This window comes from Giraffa tippelskirchi, chromosome 3 (genome assembly GCF_054371585.1).
Source record: "Giraffa tippelskirchi isolate mGirTip1 chromosome 3, T2T-mGirTip1v1.2.pri, whole genome shotgun sequence".
NCBI classification, from domain to species: domain Eukaryota; kingdom Metazoa; phylum Chordata; class Mammalia; order Artiodactyla; family Giraffidae; genus Giraffa; species Giraffa tippelskirchi.
This window is the reverse complement of record NC_137277.1, coordinates 2,335,588-2,356,881: the sequence shown is the minus strand read 5'-3', so window position 1 is coordinate 2,356,881 and position 21,294 is coordinate 2,335,588. Positions and strand designations below refer to the sequence as shown.

At 48.1% G+C, this 21,294-nt stretch overlaps 1 protein-coding gene across 6 annotated transcripts in view; it reads right to left on the bottom strand.

Annotated features, from left to right (window-relative positions):
- Nucleotides 1–21,294, bottom strand: part of MAP2K6 (mitogen-activated protein kinase kinase 6) — a 103,557-nt gene that overhangs the window by 58,342 nt on the left and 23,921 nt on the right. The window contains exon 1 of one of the 6 annotated variants that reach the window (XM_081580867.1): nt 9,588–9,735. The exons of 4 other annotated variants lie outside the window; for them this stretch is intronic. In XM_081580867.1, the coding sequence (XP_081436993.1) occupies nt 9,588–9,591 (4 nt within the window). In that variant the 5' untranslated portion in view covers nt 9,592–9,735. Of the gene's footprint in view, nt 1–9,532; nt 9,736–21,294 lie in introns of those variants that run through there. One more of the 6 variants, XM_081580864.1, reaches the window with a different exon arrangement.

Below are 21,294 nucleotides of genomic sequence, written 5' to 3'. Positions count from 1 at the left end.
AGAATATACCCGAGTGACTCACTGGACTATTTTGGTCTTGGGAATCAAGCTGCAGTGGGTCTTGCTGCAATCAACACATGCCGGGGTAGATAGAGAACCTCCTAAGAAACCACTAGAACGTGTGCAGAGACCAGGGGATCCTGCAGACCTGATGGGGCGGGCACCGACTGAAAACCTCCTGAGCTCTGATCATATTCCTATATGTTAAGTCATCTCCAAATCCTCTCCAGGGTCAACAGTCATTTATGTACATTGACCCCTCTTCTCCGAGTCCTCGGGCTAAAACAACGTCTCAAATCTAGGACTCTGGGTTTCTAGCTTCTTCATCACTGGCCAAAATAAAAAATAAAAATAAATTTTAAAAGATATCTTACCAGGGAAGCTTAAAGAATAATAAATTACTTTTAAAAACATACAGCACAGGATTTCTGAGCTCAAAAGTAAAAATATTGATTATAAAAATTTAGAGAATAAAAAAAGGGGCAAAGAAGAAAATTAAAATTACCCAAATGAATCCCAACCACCCAGGCAAAGCTAATGTTAGTATTTTGGGGCATGACTTTGCAGGCTATTTTTGTGCACATATCTTTAACTATTTAATATATATATGTTAACATAGATACAGAAATTTCTCATACAATTAAGACCGCTCTGTGTATATAATTTTAATACCACTTTTATCCCTTAGCATTTTATTGTGACTATTTTCTGCAGACACTAACCATAGTTTTGTAAACGTTTTCTTTTTTTAGTTGCAAAATATCCCATTCAAATGGAATATGCAAACACGGGTTGTAAAGATGACTATTTATACATAATTGTTAAGTGACCAGTGGCGTAGCTAGCATGCCTTGGTTGCAATGAAATATGTTTGGCTCTTGTAAAAAAAAAAACACAAGTTGAAAATGATAGGCTAAGTCACTCAGCTTCACAGGACTTACAGTCAATCCACTTAGGAAAAACTCAAGACCTCTGAATTGGACAGAGATCCAAATGAGGGTGGAATGAGACACATTTCTGTGTAGGCTGACCGGAGAACACGCCCCGGGAGGGCAGGTTTGCAGATACTCCGGCCCCTGGCTTGTTTGTTTGCCTGCACCGAGTCTCAGTTGTGGCATGCAGAATATTTAATTGCAGTACGTGGGATCTAGTGCCCTGACCAGGGATTGCACCCGGACCCCTTGCATTGGGAGTGTGGAGTCTTAGCCCCTGGACCACAAGGAGGGAAGAAGCCACTGGACCGTTATTGAGGGAAGCCTCAATAATTTAAAAATCATACAAGATCATTAATCTAAACATTGCTCTGCTTTCGACAGGCTTTGCCCTGTGCCAGGTAAGGGCAACAAAGATGGGTCCATGTGTCCTCAGTCATGTCCCACTCTCTGTGACCCCATGGACTGTAGCCTGCCAGGCTCCTCTGTCCACGGGATTTCCCAGGCACGAATACTCGAGTGGGTAGCCATTCCCTGGGAAATCTGGTGGACAGAGGAGCCTGGCAGGCTACAGTCCGTGGGGTCACAGAGAGTGGGACACAACTGAGCACGCCCACAGAAGCATAGTGTTTCCAGGATGTTCTGTGTTGTCTCATCAAAAAGCCCGAGTCTAAAACCATTGCTTAATACTCAACCCGGCAGCAGTGAACATGCAAGGGAACTCAGTCCCGAGCCTCTAGAAGAACCAACCGAAGCACAATGAAAGGAAGCTCGCCACAATGGCATTTCACAGCTCCATACAAGCCCCTTCCTTCCTCCTCTGCCCCCTTGATCATCTCAAAGCTTCCTAGTCACAGGTCACGCACTTCCTAACAAACATCAGCCCATAAGCACCAAACAGCGTGATGCCTGCAGAGCAGGCCAAGCAGGTGCGTTTCAGCATTAGATACAACAGCAGCTCAAGATTCCTCCCCAAGAAGTGTTGTTGTTGTTCAGTCGCTAAGTTGTGTCTGACTCTTTGAAACCTCAAGGTCTATAGCACGCCAGGCTTTCCTGTCCTTCACCATCTCCTGGAGCTTGCTCAAACTCATGTCCATCGAGTTGGTGATGCCTTCCAGCCATCTCATCCTCCGTCATCCCCTTCTCCTCCTGCCCTCAATCTTTCCCAGCATCAGGGTCTTTTCCAAGGAGTCAGCCTTGGTGGCCAAAGTATTGGAGCTTCAGCTTCAGCATCAGTCCTTCCAGTGAACACTCAGGACTGATTTCCTCCACGATGGACTGGTTTGATCTCCTTGCAGGCCAAGGGACTCTCAAGAGTCTTCTCCAACACCACGAATTGGTTCTGAGAAGTATTAAAACACAGATTCCAGCATTCTTATCTTTTCCGATGCATGTTTGTTATATACGGTCACTCATTATCTGCTGTTGTTTAGTCGCTAAATGTGTCCAATTTTTTCGACCCCATGGGCTGTAGCCGGCCAGGCTCCTCTGTCCATGGGATTCTACAGGCAAGAGTACTGGAGTGGGTTGCCATTTCCTTCTCCAGGGGATCTTCCCGACCCAGGGATCGAACCCATGTCTCCTGCATTGCAGGCAGATTCCTTACAGCTGAGCCACCAGGGAAGCCCACGAAGGACAAGATTTGCCCAGAAATACCAGAACCCGATCATCCAGGGCGACGCAAGCAGGGCACACACAGCCCTGGCCTATAGATGAAAGAAGATGAAGCTGTAGCTCAGCACGCTTAAGAACTTTCCCCAAAGCCCTCAGACTAGCATAGGCTAGAACTGGGACTCGGATCTGAGGTCCTTTAGGCTGGGGATCTAGAGTTCAGTCTAGAAACCACTTTTGTCCTGGCCCCGGGGGGAAAGGAGACAGCTCCAGGCAAACCCGGTAGCAGCAACCAGCACACTGTGTTCTGTCATTTTACGGTAGGACTGCCTGTTCTGGAATCCAGAGAGCAGCCAAGCTTCTCCCAGCGGCTGGAATGTCCTTGCGACACAGGTCAGCAGACCAGAGTCCGTGCCCCGTAAAGAAGATGCTGAGCTGCCCCTGCGAACTGAGGCGGTGGCCTGCACGGTCACTCCAGCCGCTGTGCCCCGGCTGGATCCAAAGCCTGCCGTGAGGGGCTCTGCCGCATGTCCGGGGGGCTGCAGGGAGGGCCCCAGAGGCACAACGCAGCCTGACATTTGCACGTTACATTCCCAAGGGCGTGTGACTCATTCCCAAGGCGAGCAGAAAACCCCCCTCACTCCACCTTCCTTTCCAAACGGCCTGCTTTCGGATTTCTACCCAGAAATTCTGACCGAGACTGACTTCGTGCTTTCTGCAAAAGAAAGCAAGCTGACTGCCAAGCACAGAGGAAAAGTTATGAAAAGCGGTACATAGCACATAGCTGGTTTCTTTTTCTTTGTTTTTTGGTGATGTGTGATTGACAATTAAAGTGGAATCTCGCTGGCCTGGGCTCGTTCCTGGCTGCTCCGGAGCCAGTGAAGCTGGTGACGGTTCCCATAACTATCAGAACCAGACTTGGAACAGAAGGCAGAGGCCTCAGCTGACCTCCGCTGGGTGAGGGGCGCCTCGGGGGTGCTGGACAGCAGCTCCCCAGAGAGGGCCCTGGAGGCCAGCGCACCCCGCGGCTTTCTCAGCAGCCCGCTCTCCCAAACCAGCTCACCCCAGAACAAAAACGACCCTGTCAGGCACCACAAACAGTCGGAAAAACACGCCTGTGGACAAAGTAAGGCCATTCAGCGGCCCCGGAGCAATGTCTCCCACCCCTCGGGTGCAGGGACCCAACACAGGCAGAGTCCGCTGTAAAAAGGGGAAGAAAGTCAAGTCTGTGGGAGGAGGAAGGCGCGAGGTCCCGGGCAAGTCACTGCTCTCGTTCTTTCCATTTCACTGCAACCACGTGCTGCCACCGGGCAAGCTGCTGGCTGAGCCAGGGGCGCACGAAAGAGGTTTAGAAACCGCCTCACACAGGGGCCCCTGGGGACCACGGGGCAGTGGAGAATCACACAGACAGGAAGCCACGGCTGTCCTCCAGTTGCTAAGTCGTATCCAACTCTTTGCGACCCCATGGACTGCAGCAGGCCAGACTTCCCTGTCCATTACCAACTCCCAGAGCTTGCTCAAACTCGTGTTCACTGAGTCAGCAATGCCCTCCAACCGTCTCACCCTCTGTTGCCCCTTCTCCTCCTGCCCTCAATCTTTCCCAGCATCAGGGTCTTTTCCAATGAGAAGGCCACAGTCAGCTTCCAAGATGCTCTAGTATGGGTAGTGATCAACTCATCCCACTTTGCCCCGGACATTCCCGGTTTTAAAGCTGAAAGCCCCCTGGACATGGGGCACTGCATGCGGGATCTTAGTTCCCTAACCAGGGATCGAACCCACGCCCCCTGCAGTGGAAGCAGGAAGCTCCAGGTACTGGACTGCCAGGGAGTTCCCCAACTTCCAATTTTAATAAAAATTTATAAACCAAAATGAAAAACAAAAACAAAAACACTGAAAGTCCAGCACCCCGGGAACCCACTCAGTCCCTGGCAAATCTGAGGGTTTGTCATCCTGTAACTAACAAAGATCCAGATTATAGATTTTACAGCTTATGTTAACAAGTATAAGGTAAAGAAGAGCAAAGGAACCATCAGGTCAGAGACTCTTAGGAACTTTGTGTTCATGTCTATTCAGCTGTCACAATATTTCTATGAGGTCCACTTGACAGATAAGTAAACTGTGTACAGGTGTGAAAGTTGGACCAGGAAGAAGGCTGAGCACCGAAGAATTGATGCTTTTGAATTGTGGTGCTGGAGATGACTCTTGAGAGTTCCTTGGACAGCAAGGAGATCAAACCAGTCAATCTTAAAGGAAATCAACCCGGAATATTCATTGGAAGGACTGATGCTGAAGCTGAAGTTCCAATACTTCGACTACCTGATACAAAGAGACAACTCATTGGAAAAGACCCTGATGTTGGGAAAGATTAAGGGCAGGAGGAGAAGGGGACGGCAGAGGATGAGCTGGTTGGAGGGCATTGCTAACTCAGTGAACATGAGTTTGAGCAAACTCCAGGAGATAGTGAAGGACAGGCAAGGCTGGCATGCTGCAGTCCATGGGGTCACAAAGAGTCGGATACAACTTAGTGACTGAACAACGGAGTATCAGGCTTCCCAGGTGGCTCAGTGGGTAAAAAATCTGCCTGTAATGCAGGATACCCGGGTTCGATCCCTGGGTTGGGAAGATCCCCTGGAGAAGGAAATGGCAACCCACTCCAGTAGTCTTGCCTGAAAATTTCCATGGACAGAGGAACCTGGTGGGCTGTAGTCCTTGGGGTCGCAAAGAGTTAGACAAGACTGAGTGATTGAACATGCTCACAAACTGAGAATCAGAAAGCCAGGAGACACACAAGGTTGTATGACAACTACTCATCAGTGGAAAGCTCGTAAGCATCACTTGACTCGTCTCATCTTGAGTATGGCAGCTTGCAGTCCTTGAGGGGACGTCCACTGAGCATCTGGCTTTCCCATATGGGAAACTGAGGCAGTGCATCCCTAAATGCCAAACCTACAGCTTGCTGAATCCCAACACAGCAGAATTTATCACCTCATATGAGAATGAACGGTTCTCTCTCTTTAAGTATGTTTTACCTGGGGCTACAAATGTTTGTCGGTGTAATTAATTACTATTCTTCCCCAAACATATTTTTTAAATCATTCATAGAATTTCAAACATTAGAATCTTCCCTAATTCATCATCATCACTATCTTCAGTTACACTATCCTTTAGCTGCTCTCCTAGAAATCTAAATTCTTAAGTGTGAAACATGCAGATCCAAATATAATTTTAGTTAGAATATCATTACCATCATTAAAATGCTTTGGGTCCTTTGGATGGTAAGCACACATTTACAGATTCTTCTGTATTTCTGAAACGTGCAGATGAGACATCAAATGCCCTCTGAATGCACGCACATCTCGCCATTTTTCCGAGCCTCCCTGAGGTTTGCTCTGGACTGTGGGATGTGAGTAGAAATGACAGGTGCCCATTCTGGTTTAGGAATTAGTGAAAAGCCCAGGCTGGAATCTCTGGTTCTTTCCTCTCCTGCCACAGACACCTTCAAAATCCACTTGTCGTACATGGTGTTTCTGCAAGAGCGTAGTCGGAGCCTCGTTCAACTTTATCTGATGTAAAAATGAGTAAAACAGCACTTGTGTTAAGTCACTGAGAGTTGCTAGTTACTGTCTCGTGCCAGGATACCTTATCCTGTCTACTTTCTTCCTTTTTCCTCTTTTTCTCAATTATGAAATTTCTTGCATGGGTCTTAAGAAAAAACATCCAAACTTAAAACAGGAGGGACTTCCCTGGTGGTCCAGTGGCTAAGACTCCATGCTCTTCAAGATAGGGGGCCCAGGTTTGATCCCTGGTTGGGGAACTACATCCTCCATGCCGCAACTAAGAGTTAGCAGGCTGCAACTACACACGATCACCCTTGCCGCTGGACTGACCCATGTGATCGGTTCTGGTCACTAAAATACGAGAGGTGAAATACATCACTTCCAGGCTGAGGCAGCAAGATGCTCCGTCGTCAGGGAGACCGGTGACAAGACCGTCTTCTCCAGATGGTCCAACCACACGATGACGGAGCCACCATCTGGCTGGGTCACTGAGTCACTGGGTGGGGCGGGGTTTCCTGACGATTCATTTGGGACATAGGGCATGAGCAAGGAATAATATTTTTCTTGTATTAACCCACTGAAATGTGAAGGTTTCCTGCAAGCTAGTCTAAGCGGGCGTACATAGTAAGAATAATAACTCCATTCCAATGAAAAGACTACTGAAGTCTTGAGAATTCACACCCCAATTTTTCTTCATCAAATTGACCACTGCCTAATTATCAGGTTGGCCAAAATTTTTCTTTAGGTTTTTCCATGAGATGTTATGGGAAAACTGGAATGAACATTTTGGCCAACACAATACTTCTTTTAAAACTTTTATTTTATATTGGAATAAAGTTCTTGAGAGTCCCTTGGACTGCAAGGAGATCAAACCAGTCTATCCTAAAGGAAATCAGTCCTGAATATTCTCTGAGGGACTGATGCTGAAGTTTCAATACTTTAGCCACCTGACGTGAAGAACTGACTCATTGGAAAAGACCTGATGCTAGGAAAGATTGAAGGCAGGAGGAGAAGGGAACAACAGAGGGTGAGACAGTTAGATAACATCACTGACTCAATGGACATGAGTTTGAGCAAGCTCTGGGAGATGGTGAAGGACAGGGAGGCCTGGCGCGCTGCAGTCCATGGGGTCACAGAGAGTCGGACACGACTGAGCGACTGACCAACAACAAAAAATAGTTGAACGATGCTGTGCTAGTTTAGAGTGATTCAGTTACACATGTACGTGTATCTGTTCTTTTTCAGACTCGCTTCCCATATAGGTTATTCCCCTGTGTTGTACAGTAGGTCTTTGCTGATGATTTATTTTATATACAGAGTGTGCGTATGTTCATCCCAGCCTCCTGATTTATTCTTCCCCACCATCTTTCCCCTTTGGTAACCGTAAGTTTGTTGTTTATGGCTGTGACTCTGTTTCTGTTTTGTAAATAAGTGCATATGTATCATTTTTTTTTTTTTTAGATTTCACATATACGTGACATCATATGCTATTTGTCTCTGTCTCTGACTTATTCACTTTGTATGATAATCACGAAACATTAAATTTTGTATAAATGGATGAGATATGGAGTTTAGAGGACACACTGCCCCACAGCAGAAAACCGAATCAACTAAATAAAATCACCAAACAATACTTTACTACAATCTACTCAGAATTCCATGCACATAGCTCAGATAAGTTTAGATGACAGAATTCTACAGGAATGAAACAGGAATTACTAACAAGGACAATAATCATGAACAACAATAATGATATAAATACTTTGGTTGAGGGCCTATGATACCCCCAGAACTACATTCTTTGTATTATTTAGTTATGACATGCAATAATCATCACAAGTTAACAAATTAGATTCTGAGGCAAACAGCTGGCTGCCCACTCAGTTTGCTAACAAAATCAAAGCTTTGTTCTGAAAATGGGTGGCAGAGATGGTGGCCCCTCCACTAGCCTCAGGAGATGAAAAGCAATTGATGAGTTTATGTCTGGCACACACCCCTAGATACTCTAATGACATTTACATTTTCCCAAGGTTAAGAAAACCAGTCAATCCTAAAGGAAATCAACCCTGAATATTCACTGGAAGGACTGATGCTGAAGCTCCAATACTTTGGCCACCTGATGCGAAGGACTAAGTCATTGGAAAAGACCCTGATGCTGGGAAAGATTGAGGACAGGAGGAGAAGGGGGCGACAGAGGATGAGATGGTGAGATAGCATCACTGACTGAATGGACATGAGTTTGAGCGAACTCTGGGAGACAGTGAAGGACACGGGAGCCTGGCGTGCTGCAGTCCATGAGGTCGGAACAAGGAGGACACGACTTAGCGACTGAACAACAGCAAAGGTTAAAAAAAAGAAAGAGGAGCCTAAAACAGGGACCATAGATGCCCCACAAAGCCCGGATAGTCACAGACTCTTGACAGAAAAAAGCTGGCTAACTGGAGTTTACACCGACCGCAGTAAACTAACCCCTCCTGCAGATATGGGTTTGAGGGGGAAATAAAGAACAGCATTCAGCTCCAGGTTTGAAATCTGAGAAGTCGGCTGGGAGCCCCTGAAAAGCTAGCTTTTCCTTCCTGATTAGAACGAGACCCAGAGGAGAAATGCCCCCCTTCTTTTCCAGCCCTTTGAAGTTGTCAGCTGTTTGCTGTGGTTCAGTGGCTAAGTCGTGTCCGACTCTTTGCGACCCCACGGACTGCAGCATGCCAGGTTCCTCTGTGATTCACGATCTCCTGGGGTTTGCTCAGATTCATGTCCATTGGGTCAGTGATGCTATCTAACCATCTCATCCTCTGCTGCCCCCTTCATGATATTTAGGGCTAGAGAGCAACCATACCAGAAGGAAAAAGTCAAGAAAGTCACGAACTGAAGAGATTTCCGCCCAAGCCGGAGCGTGGTTAAATGAATTAACCAACTCTGGAATTGCGGGTGCTACCCCAGGTATCTTTGTAGAATGTGTAAGAAACCTCTGCTGCTGCAACCACTTTTGTTGGGATTCAGCTAGTGCAGGCGACAGAACCCTATCCTCTTTCTACTGTCCCTCAATAAAGGATGTCACATCCCCAGTAAAATGGAAGCAGAAAAGCTGCCCTCAGCAGAGTCCTCCTTCAGAACAGGTAGGGGGTCCCCCACGCTCCCCCCCAGCTCAGATCCCTCTAGCTCTAGCTCAGGAAACAAAGATCCACATCTTTGAAATTCAGCCCTGAATAGTATTAACAAATGCTCCAGCAATCTCCGCATCACAAGGTTAGAATCTTGCATTTATAAAAAGATTTTTGTGGTCAAAATGCTGTTGACGCCATCCCTTAAAAATGTTGCTACTTATGAAATATTATCCCCAGACACGTATGTTCAAAATAACCTCGATATCTCTTTATAAAAGTTCCTTGAATTCAATTGCCCCGGGCCTCCCTAGCATGAGAAGAAAATCACCTTGAGCTCGGTCCATCAGGCTCTCGGTAAGAAATGTCATCAAATGTGTACGCACCCATGACAACGTGAGAAGGTTATTCCCTCTGGCACGGTCAGAACATCTGTGCTGATCATTTACTCTGGTCAAGACTGGCTCCTGGGGATAATGACTTAATCACTGGAGCCTGGGAGCTTTCACGAAGCTCAGAGGCTGTCACTGCACTGGGTGATGGAAAAAGCACTGCTGGCGAAAATGCAAACATGGGCCAAGTTACAATACCTTCCCGACCTCTCCCTGCTTGCCTCCACAGAAACACAACAAAGGACGCCGACGATGGCGCTGGGAACTGAGCTTGCCTCGGTGCAACCCTTAAAATCTGAAGACCTCTGCATTCATGGCTATGCCCTGCCAGTCATCAGTGGGTATGAACACAGGTTAAACTTCCCTCTTTATTTCAGCATTTAGGACAATGTGTTGGGGACATTTTTTTTCCCCTTTAAATTCAAGGCAGTGGTTTTTAACCTTGGCTGTACGTTCACATCCCCAGGGAGCTTTAAAACATGCTGATGCCTGGGCCTACCTCTGGAGTTCTGATTACTTGTTCCAAATGCAGCCTGGGCACTGGTGTCTAAAAGATCCCCCAGGTGATTCCAATACACAGTTGATGTTGAGAAACACTGACCCAAGGTCAACGGCAAATAGAAGAGTATGTAATTACAGAGCTACACCCAAGAGAAAAATAACTAAACTCCATTTAACAGAGGGCTAATAGAGAGGAATAGAAAAGGTTCCTTCCACTATTTAACACTTCCAAAAAGAACAGGAAATCAATTATTATTAATCAAGAAGCAACTCAAAAATACACACACACACTGCAAATTATTTAAAGAAAGGACAAAAAAAAGTGAAATAAAATGAGGGACTTTAGCTATTATAAATTATAGGTTGTGCTATGCTGTGTTTATGAATTTATTAATAATTTTTCTTTCCAATTTGATTTCTCCTTAGAAACAAGTTATTTAAAAGAGTGATGTTTCCATTTTTTTTAATTTGTTCACTTTTTTTTTTTGCTAGTAATTTCCTATTGTGTTGAAGTAGGCTTAGTGACTATGGCCTATAAATCTCTATTTAGGGAACTCTTTTTTTTTTTTGCTGAGTTTTACATAATCAGTACTCTGTGTAAAGCAGAAAAATGGATAATTAAACTTGCTTGAAAAAGAAAGGTCGGAGGGGTTTCACCAGTAGTCCTGCAGTTAAGACTCCGTGCTTACACTGCAGGGGGACAGGTTCGATCTCTGATCAGGGAACTAAGATCCCGCGTGTCATATGGCACGGCCAAAAATAACTAAAAATAAAATATAAATAAGAGAGAGAGAGACGGTCAGAAGGAGACTAAATTAAGGAAAGAAAAGGGACACACTTGGCCCCGTTGGTCATAAACATTACCTATACCTCCCTGTCTGCACCTTCCTTAAAGTGCCATCAAAGTCTTATTGTTTTAAAAGTGAACCCACCTCCTCAAGACCCTAGTCCAGGGGTCAGCAAACTGCCTCCAACGCGCCAGATTTGGCCTACTGCCTGTTTGGGTAAATAAAGTTTTGCTGGAACATCACACACTCACTCACTGACTTACGATCTGCCTGCTTCCACCCCACAACAGCAGAGACGCCCACAAAACCGGCCGTCTGGCCTTTGCAGGAACGGTTTCCAGACCACCGCTCATGTCCCCAGTCTAGCGTTCCAGTATCAGGCGCTAAAGGGCCACCTTTCACGCTTTGCCCACAAGTGCTGAAGAGTCTCCTGTCCAGCCTTGTGTCCTTCACTCCCCTTCAGTTCTCGTCCCAAGGATGCTCCCCAAACACCCGCTGTGTGAAAAACGCCCCTCTCTGGTCTGTTTCCTAAGGGACAAGACCGCAGACACGGAGCTCACTTTTGAAGCTGGGCACCTGACCACGCTGCCCCCTGCCAGCCTGCGCTGCCTTCCCACCGCCTGCACTCAGGGGCCCTGAAGGACAATAATCCAAGCACCACCCAAGCGCATCGCCAGCAGCAGAGCACTGAGAAAGCAGCTCTCTGGGGGAGGAAAGCTCAGATATTTGCCAATTTCCATGGTGTAAATATTTCCATCGGTGCCCATTTCAAACTACCCACACTTTGACAACCAGCTTGCAAAACACGGTTGTTATTTAGTCACTAAGTCGTGTCTGACCCTTTGCGACCCCATGGACTGTAGCCCACCAGGCTCCTCCGTCCATGGGATTCTCCAGGCAAGAACACTGCAGTGGGTTGCCATTTCCTTCTCCAGGGGATCTTCCTGACCCAGGGATCGACCGCAAGTCTCCCGCAGTGGAAAGCAGAGTCTTTACCACTGTGTCACCTGGGAAGCCCTACAAAATGACCGGCTATTTCACAAATGGCCCTCGTGAACCGGACACGAGCCAGCTCCAGCAAGCCACTGAAAACCCCTGACCGGCCGCTGCCGTTAATCCTCACCGTCCCTCACTCACACTTCACTTCAGTTGGGACAAAGCCTCGCCACTCCCAGACCCCCGGGAGGCTCTGAGGTCCCACGCCCTCACTCACGGTGCTTCCTCTGTCTAGACCAGGCTTCCTTTCCTGACTGACTCACGCAGGCGACTCAGTGTTCTGGATTCGGCTCAAATCAAATCTCTTCCACAAACATTTTTCAAGATTCACCTCTACTCATTCCATTTAAATAGAAAGGAATCTGTGTAAATAGAATCCTCCTGCTTTTGCGTCCACAAGTACCAAGAATACTTTCCTGTCGCTGTGTTCCTGTTACATTTCACGATATGTACCTGTGGGCGTGTGTCCTAAGTCACTTCAGTCGTGTCCGCCTCTTTGTGACCCTATGGACTGTAGTCCCTGAGGCTCTTCTGTCCATGGATTCTCCGGGCAAGAATACTGGAGTGGGTGCCATTTCCTTCTCCAGGGGATTTTCCAGACCCAGGGATCAAACCCACGTCTCTTATGTCTCCTTCATTGGCAAGTGGGTTCTTCACCACTAGCACCACCTATATATTTACAAAACTGTCCAGTCTAGACTGTAAACACTGAGGCCAGGATCTTTTTTTATATTTTTCTGGCACAAATGCATGCGTGCAGGCTCAGTTGTGTCAGGCTCTTTGTGACCCCATGGACTGTAGCCCAGCAGGCTCCTATGGACCTGGAATTCTCCAAGCAAGAACACTGGAGTGGATTGCTATTTCCTTCTCCAACGGCTCTTCTCAACCCAGGGATCAAACCCATGTTTCCTGCATGGCAGGCAGATTCTTTACCATCTGAACTACCTGAGAAGCCCTATAGATTATATTATTATATATAATTTTAGTAATATATTATAATATATGTAACATGTTATAAATATATTATACATTATATAATTGTAATAATACACTGTGTATAATATGATATTTTACACATAAAGAATGTTTCAGATAACATAGAATCTTCACACCAACCCTATGCCCAGGGTACCTGTGTTATCCCCATTTCGCAGATTGAGAAACAAAGATATTATTTGCCTAAGGGTACACCGCTAATTGGGCTTCCCTGTAGCTAAGTCAGTAAAGAATCTGCCTGCAGGGCAGGAGACCTGGGTTCGATCCCTGGCTTGAGAAGATTCCCTGGAGAAGGAAACGGCAACCCACTCTAGGATTCTCGCCTGGAGAATCCCACGGACAGAGGAGTCTTGCAGGCTACAGTCCACAAGTTTGAAAGAGTCAGGCCTAACTTAAAGACTAAACCATCACCACCACACAGCTAATTAGAGGGGAACCAGGATTTAAACCCAGGCCCCTCATCACGCTAAGAGAAGGAGACAACCAGGCTCCTTTATGACGTGGGGAGTGCCGGCCTCTGGCCTAGACCTTGGCCCTGATCAGGCACGGCTGAGCACGCTCGGCCGGCCCTGCCACCCCTACACACACCGCAGCCGGTCGGGGGAGCCGTTCCTCAGCAACTTCACCAGGTGGAAAAGCCATGAGCCCCCAGGACAGAAGAAGCCAGAGGCAAGGCTGGAAAGAAAAGCACTTCCTCATCAACAATGAACGCAAACTCTCTGCACCTTGCTAGAAGGAGCCCGGAGGAGGCAAAGCATCCCAAGGACATCGGGCTGTGCAGACAGCTCGTCCACCAACCAGAGGAAGGAGCCTCCGGTCACCTGGAGATGCTGAAGAGGTAAACCACCGGGGCCGAGGGTCGGGATGCGGCTGAGTTAACAAACAGAAGCAAAGTACAAAGAAGTGTGGGAAGAGCGACGGCGGAAGCGGCCACCTTCGGAGTGAGTGAGCCCAGGACAACGCAGTGACCACAGCGGCCCAGAGGGACAGCAGTTCAGAGAGCCGCCCACCCCGGCGGGAACAAGCCCAGGTCCCAGCGACCTCTCCCGGGCTCCCCGCGCCCAACAGAACAGCAGTGGTCACGTTTCTTATATGAAAACGACTGCACACGAAGAAAAAAGGCTGCCTTTTCAGAAAGAGTTTCATGAAAAACAGAATTCAGTGCGGCCTCCACGCTTAGAAAACTTCTTGTTGTTGTTTAGTGGCTCAGCCGTGTCTGACTCTGTGACCCCACAGACTGCAGCACGCCAGGCTCTTCTGTCCTCCACTGTCTCCCGGGGCTTGCTCAGATTCATGTACATTGAGTTGGTGATGCTATTAAACCATCGCATCCTCTGTCGTCCCCTCCTCCTGCCTTCAATCTTTCCCAGCATCAGGGTCTTTTCCAATGAGTTGGTCTTCCCATCAGGTCGCCAAAGTATTGGAGCTTCAGCTTCAGCATCAGTCCTTCCAATGTATATTCAGGGTTGATTTCCTTTAGGATAGACTGGTTCGCTTTGACTTTAGTTGTTTTAAAAATGCTGCGAATAATTCCATACAAATATTTCCCTCCGTTATCCCTAGATAACAGAGCCAGCTGGTTGATTTTATGATGGGGTCAGCAGTCCTGGGGACACAAGGAGGAAGAGCAAGACAAAGGAGAGAGATGCTGTGACCGCACTGCGGTGCGTCTGTCCTGCCTTCTGAAGGACCGAGCGTGGAAGGAGCCTCGCTGTTTCTGGCTGAGGCTGCTGGACTTGCTTCCCTACTCCTGACCCTGTGTCCCTGTGCTGCGTTCCGTACATGGCCTTCCAGTTTCAGGGTTTTTGTTTTGTGTGTGTTTCTGTGTGTTTGTTGGCTGTGCCACACGGCATGTGGGATCTTAGTTCCCAACCAGGGATTGAACCTGGTCCTGCTGAACCAGGGGAGCCCCTCAAGTTCAGGTTGAAAGAGCCCCGGCCCCCAGCTGACCTGAACGGTCTGGTGTACCTGCATCTCCCTGGACTCAGGCGTCCCTCTTTTCATTTTTTTTTTTTTTTTTTAGAGGGAGAGAGGAGGGAGAGAAATGCTAAGTGCTCGAAGTGAAAAGGGTCCTCACTCATCAGAAAGTCCCCATTCCAGAAGAGCTACCACTCGGTTTTAGAAACTATGCTGCTGCTGCTAAGTCGCTTCAGTCGTGTCAAACTCTGTGTGACCCCATAGACGGCAGCCCACCAGGCTCCGCCGATCCTGGGATTCTCCAGGCAAGAACACTGGAGTGGGTTGCCATTTCCTTCTCCACTACATGAAAGTGAAAAGTGAAAGTGAAGTTGCTCAGGCGTGTCCGACTCTTGGCGATCCCATGGGCTGCAGCCCACCAGGTTCCTCCGTCCATGGGATTTTCCAGGCAGGAGCACTGGAGTGGGGTCGCCGTTGCCTTCTCCGTTACAAACTATAAATGATTTAAAAGATTAGACTCTGTATCCAGTAGTTGAGTGATTCGTAAAACAAATTGGCATTTTTAGCAACTCAAAGTGTTTGAAAATCAAACATTCACAGGAAAAATAATATCAAGTCTGAAGATTTCATGAATGGCCAAAACGACAAACCAGGGTTAGAATACCAGAAACGAGCCCCGTCTGTGAGGTGAGGTGCAGACACCATCCTGCCACTCCCGTCCCTCTACGCTCCATCCGCGCCCGCCTCCGCTCCAGCCGACCCCCTCCGCTCCATCCTCGCCCCAACTCTGCTCCACTCGCCCCCCAACTCCGCTCCATCCGCCCCCCCTCCGCTCCAACCACCCTGAGCTGCAGGCGCAGGGACCCCCGGCCCTCTCCCCTCCATTCTGCTTCTGGGGAAGCAGCCTGACTTCACCCAAGGCTGCCACTCTGCAGAGGCGCAGCCATGGCGGGGGCGGGGAGCCAAAGGCGGGGAGGGGTCTATCAGTTGTCCCCTCTCTTCTCCAGCTGTGGGCTCCCCGCTGGGGAAACAGAAACCTTGCCCCCGGTCACTCCTCTGACGCCTCCCTGAACCGACTTCCTTCTGGTCCACTATCGCTCACCCATCTGAACAGCCCGATGGCCTGGGCGAAACCGCTGCCCTGATCCTTTCTGTCTTCATCTCCTGCCTCTTCCAGCGTCTACCTGTTTGGAAAACTGCCTTCCGCACCGCCACTCAATTCCTCGTTTCGCAAACCTGCCTTTACACAGGACTCCTTTGTGGGTAGGGAACAAAGATAACAATAAAATGTGAAGTTACATAAATCACCCACATCATCGAACCTGCTGAGGGTATGGAATTCAATGAGCGCTTCACAGAGTTGCATGATTCAGCATCTTAAAAAAAAAATCACCGTGCAGTCTAGCCATTGTGTTTTCAAGCACGCGTTCCCCAATAAGTTCAAAACACTGCCGTTGTAAACCAGTGGAGGAGGCACGCACTGTATTTCCAGGTCTGCGGGGAGCACTGAAGTGATGCCCAAAGGCAGGGGTGCAGAGAGGCAATGCGGGCTCTGGAGCGACATTCGCATCCCTACCCTGCCATTGCTAGCTCCGTGACCTCACAGAGAAGTGCTCAGCCTCCTGATCCTGGAGGTCCTCACCTGCAACAGAGAGAAAACCCCCACCTACGAGGCTAGCCTGGAAGGACCAACACGCTAGCACACGTGAGAGTCTGGGATCCAGGAAACACCGCTCATCGCTGGGGGAGAGGGCTACCTGGCTTCGCCAGTCCTGCGGCTACCGGTTTAGCCCATGTAATGCGACTCTGAGCCCAGCAATTCAATCTCCAAGCACCCAGCACAGTTTTGGCTTCCTGTGCGTCACTCCAGACACTTGTTGACTAAATCCAGGCTGTACCTTGCACTGCGCCCTCAACCCCTAGAACGCCAGCGTCCTGCCCCTGAACGGTCAGCTGGCAGTCACTGGCTCCATTACATAAACTCGATATTCTCAGGCGAAGCGATACATCTGTCCTGTCCCCCTCCCTGACCCCCGCTCCCGCCCCCCACCGCCCCCAGCCGGGTTTCCATTCATCACCAGAGGAGGCTGAAAACAACGGAAAGCTAATCTAACTCTGAAAGAGGCAGCAGCTGGTGAGACCGCATGCCACATACCCAAAATACCTTTGTTGCAGGGTAAAAAATAAACAGCGTTTTTTTTCCCTGTTTAAACTCTTAACTCCTTAGGTGTGTGGGGACCTGTCTAATTTCTTATGCCATCTGACCCGAGTGTTTTCATGACTTGAAATCAATCTGAACCAAAGCTCAGACTGATACATTTGAAGCTGAAGTTGACAGCATAAATATCTCCAAAAAGGGAAGAGAGACCTCCGTGAGGTTTACTTTTTCAAGCAGAGTTAGAAATGCAATATATCCTTTATCCAGTAACCACCCCTGGGAAACAAAGCTACTGTTTATATCTTACAAGTCCAATTGTTAGGCATAAAATCAGAGTTCTTTTAATACTCTTCACAGTACGACAGCATTTACAGACAATTCATTTGTTACCCAAAGAGAATGGAATTCCTAGAGAAACGGCCATAGGGTGGTGAAAAACCCGAAAGCAAAAGGGAAAGAGGCACTCCTAGCCTCAGGTCCACCACCTGGTAGTTACATAACCCCAGACCAGCCACTCCATTTACACATGCCACAGTTCTCCTTTCTGTGAAACAACAAACATACCTATTCTACTACTCAAGGTTTTCATAAGGGTAAAACAAACCTTCATCTCTGACTGAGGCTATGATTTCTGAAAATCATTCACATTTCAAATCTCACTTTGTCGACTGAAACAGATTTAGCTCCCTGACAGAGCTAACTAGGGCTGAGCCAGCCCTTTTGCTTTTGAGGTCAGTAAGTAATCTAAGACTGGGAGTCTTCCCTCCGCTACTTCTCCGAGTCGAGTTTCCTTCCTCTGTCCCAGACAGTTGGTAAAAAGCTTCTTCCTGAGGCCAATACACGTTGAATTTCCCAGACGTCTGAAAGCTGGTGGCACGCACACAAGGGCCAGCTTAGAGAGGGTCATAGACGTCCGTCCCACATTGAGCCTCCGAGGTCCCTTCCTATGTCTGGAGAGCCTGTGACCTGACAAGGCAGTGCCAGCCACCCAGGACGGAAGCTAAGCGTGCCGGCAACTCACCTTCTCAGCATCCTGTGCGCTGCAGTCTGGGCCCAACACCACCACTGCGGGCTTGGCTCTCTCCCTAGTGATGTAAAGAGTCAGGGGCAGCACAGGACTCACTCTAGCGCCTGCTTGACAGCAGCAGTGGCAGACCCATGCAGTTTGGGCGCCTTATGGGGACTGAAGGCAAACGGGGAAGGGGGTGGCAGGGGGTGAGATGGTCGGATGGCATTATCAACCCAACGGACATGAAGCTGAGCAAACTTTGGGAGATAGTGGAGGACAGAGGAGCCTGACGGTCTGCAGTCCATGGGGTGCAAACAGTCAGATATGACTTAGCCACTGATCGGCAACAGCAATGGAGCAGCTGTCATGACACCCACACTCCAGGTCCAGCAGTGCAGGCCGGGTGTCTGTACCCACTAGTCACAGCAGTGGTGTCACCAGCAAGCCCCTCCTTTGGCCTATTTTGGGGTCTGTCCCAGCTCTGTTGTCTCTGATTCTAGTTCTCTGGCCTTTCGTCATCTTTTCCAAACCACCCCAAATTCTTTCAACCGATTCATTTCCTGCCAAGATCAGGAAGAATCCATATCTACACCTTTTAGCAAGGAACTCTCACTGATTCCTTCGAACTGTGGTGCTGGAGAAGACTCTTGAGAGTCCCTTGGACAGCAAGGAGATCCAACCAGTCCATCCTAAAGGAAATCAACCTTGAATATCCATTGGAAGGACTGATGCTGAAGCTCCAATACTTTGGCCACCTGATGTGAAGAGCTGACTCATTGGAAAAGACCCTAATGTTGCGAAAGATTGAGGGCTGGAGAAGAGGGGGACGACAGAGGATGAGATGGTTGGATGGCATCACCGACTCAGTGGACATGAGTTTGAGCAAACTCCAGGAGATGATGAAGGACAGAGAAGTCTGGCGTGCTGCAGTCCATGGGGTCACAAAGAGTCGGACATGACTTAGTGACTGAACAACAACAACAAGGAAATATTTTAGGCTTTTTGGGCCATAATTTCTGTCCAAACAACTCCATTTTGCCATGGTACCAAGAAAGAGCTGAGATCACAGGTAAAGCAAACAGGTGTGACTATGTTCCAAGAAAACTTTATTTATAACACACAAACTTGAACTCTGCATCATTTTCATGCGTCATGAAATATTCCTTTTGATTATTCATTTTAAAATGCGTAAACCAGTACAAAAACACACAGCCACAAAGTATGGCGGGCTCAGGCTCATCATAGACAATCAGACATGGGTTACAGGTCTTGTCTCCAACGATTCACAGCAAGTGAAACTTCAGCTATGGTATTCCATCTCTATGTTTCCTCATTTACAGACTCCTCATTTATAAAATGTGGAGAAAAAGTATACCTCGTCCATGCCATTTCTGAAGGAGTATAAGAGATTAAAAAAAAAAAAAAAAAGGTACGGTAAGAGCTTAGCAGGGGCTTCCTTAGCGTCCAGGGGCTAAGAACCCACCTTGCAATGCAGGGGGCACCATTCAGCCCCTGGAGCAGGAAGAACGCATGTGCTGAAGAGCAAGGAAGTCCGCACACCATGACTGCTGGGCGTGTGCACAAGAATCCACGTGCTGCGACGACTGAAGCCCGCGTACCCATGCGCCCCTGCTCCACAGCGAGAGGGCCGCCGCGGTCCCAGAGAGCAGCCCGCTCGACACAACCAGCGACAGCCCAGGCAACGCAAAGTCCCAGGACGGCCAGGAAACAAGAGAAATCACAAAACAAGTGAACAAATACTAAAAACAAAAGAAGAGAGAGCACTTAGCAGGCTTGCTTCAAAATCAACCCGAAACAACGGACAGAAAACACTAGGCCACAGAGTTAACCATTAATAACAGCTAACTGACGATCAGGACCCTTGTGCCCGTCTACTTGGTTTAACACCTTTTCCGGTCCCACGGCCATCAGCAGACTTGGCTTGACAAGAAGTCAGATGTTCATGAATACATAATTCAGTGGCACTGAAAAAATCCCCTGTCCCCTTGGAAATATCTCTTCATCTTGGAGATTTCACCATTACAAATATATTGCTTTATTTTAGGCTGTTTTCCATTTCAACAATGCAAATTCCCCTTGGGTGAGTTGTTATGTTCCATTTATCATGTTGTTTTATTAATTACTTTTTAAGAGGTTCTCTTAGACACTAGATTTCTTTTTAACATTTTGTTGTTTTTCCTCCCAGCCTTTTTCTCCCTAATTTTTATTCTATCCTATTCTGTTCTATGTGTCTGCACCGGGTTTTCATTGCAGCGGAATCTTCGATCTTTGTTGCAGCACGTGAGATCTTTCAGCTGCAGCATGCAAACTCCTAGTTTGGCACGCTGGACCTAGTTCCCTGCCCAGGGATCGAACCCAGGTCCCCGGAATTGGGACCATGGAGTCTCAGCCACTGGACCACCAGGGAACTTCCAGACACTAGATTCTGAGAGGAAATAAAAAGAGAAAAAAGAATAAGATACAGCTGCACCATGCACTGCTGTGTCTGCTCAGCCTCTTAGTTGACCCTGACTCTTTGCTACCCCATGGACTGAAACCCCCCAGGCGCCTCTGCCTATAGAATTCTCCAGGCGAGAATACTGGAGGAGGTAGCCATTTCCTTCTCCAGGGAATCTTCTCAACCCACAGACTGAGCCCGGGTCTCCTGCCTTGCAGGTGGACTCTTTATCATCTGAGCCACCTGGGAAGTTCGATGGAATGCTTGTCAGCCATGAAAAGGAATAAAGTGCCGATGGCATACTGCAACATGAAGGAGACTCGAAAAAGAATTAGGCTACATGGGATAAGCCAGATACAGAGACCGCATGGTGTACGATCCCATTCATGGAAACGCGCAGACAGGCAAAGCCATAGTGACAGAAAGTCAGTGCCTGCCAGGGGCTGGGCTGGGGGGTGGCGGGGACAGGACGCCTTTCCATCTGTGGTGATAAAAATGTGTTGGAGCTAAACAGTGGCAACGGATGAACAACCTCGTGAGGACACTGAAACCAAGAACTGTAGACTTCACAACGATTTAAATGGTGAGTTTTAAGCTACAGGTATTTGACCACAATAAACACTATACACATATAAAGAAAATGCATGAGGATCCTACAGGCGTGTAAGACGTTCTCCTGCGGGAAGGAAGAGGAAAGGCTGAAAAGGGAAGCATGAACTCACCAAAGTCCACCTCAGCCCACCTTACAAGCTTGCCGAAGGCCAACTCTGTATATTGCTAATCAATAACTTACTCAAACAGTACTTGGTAAGCACCTTCTATAAGCCTGGCTCTGAGTCTTCCCAGGAGGTGCTAGTGGTAAGGAACCTGCCTGCCAA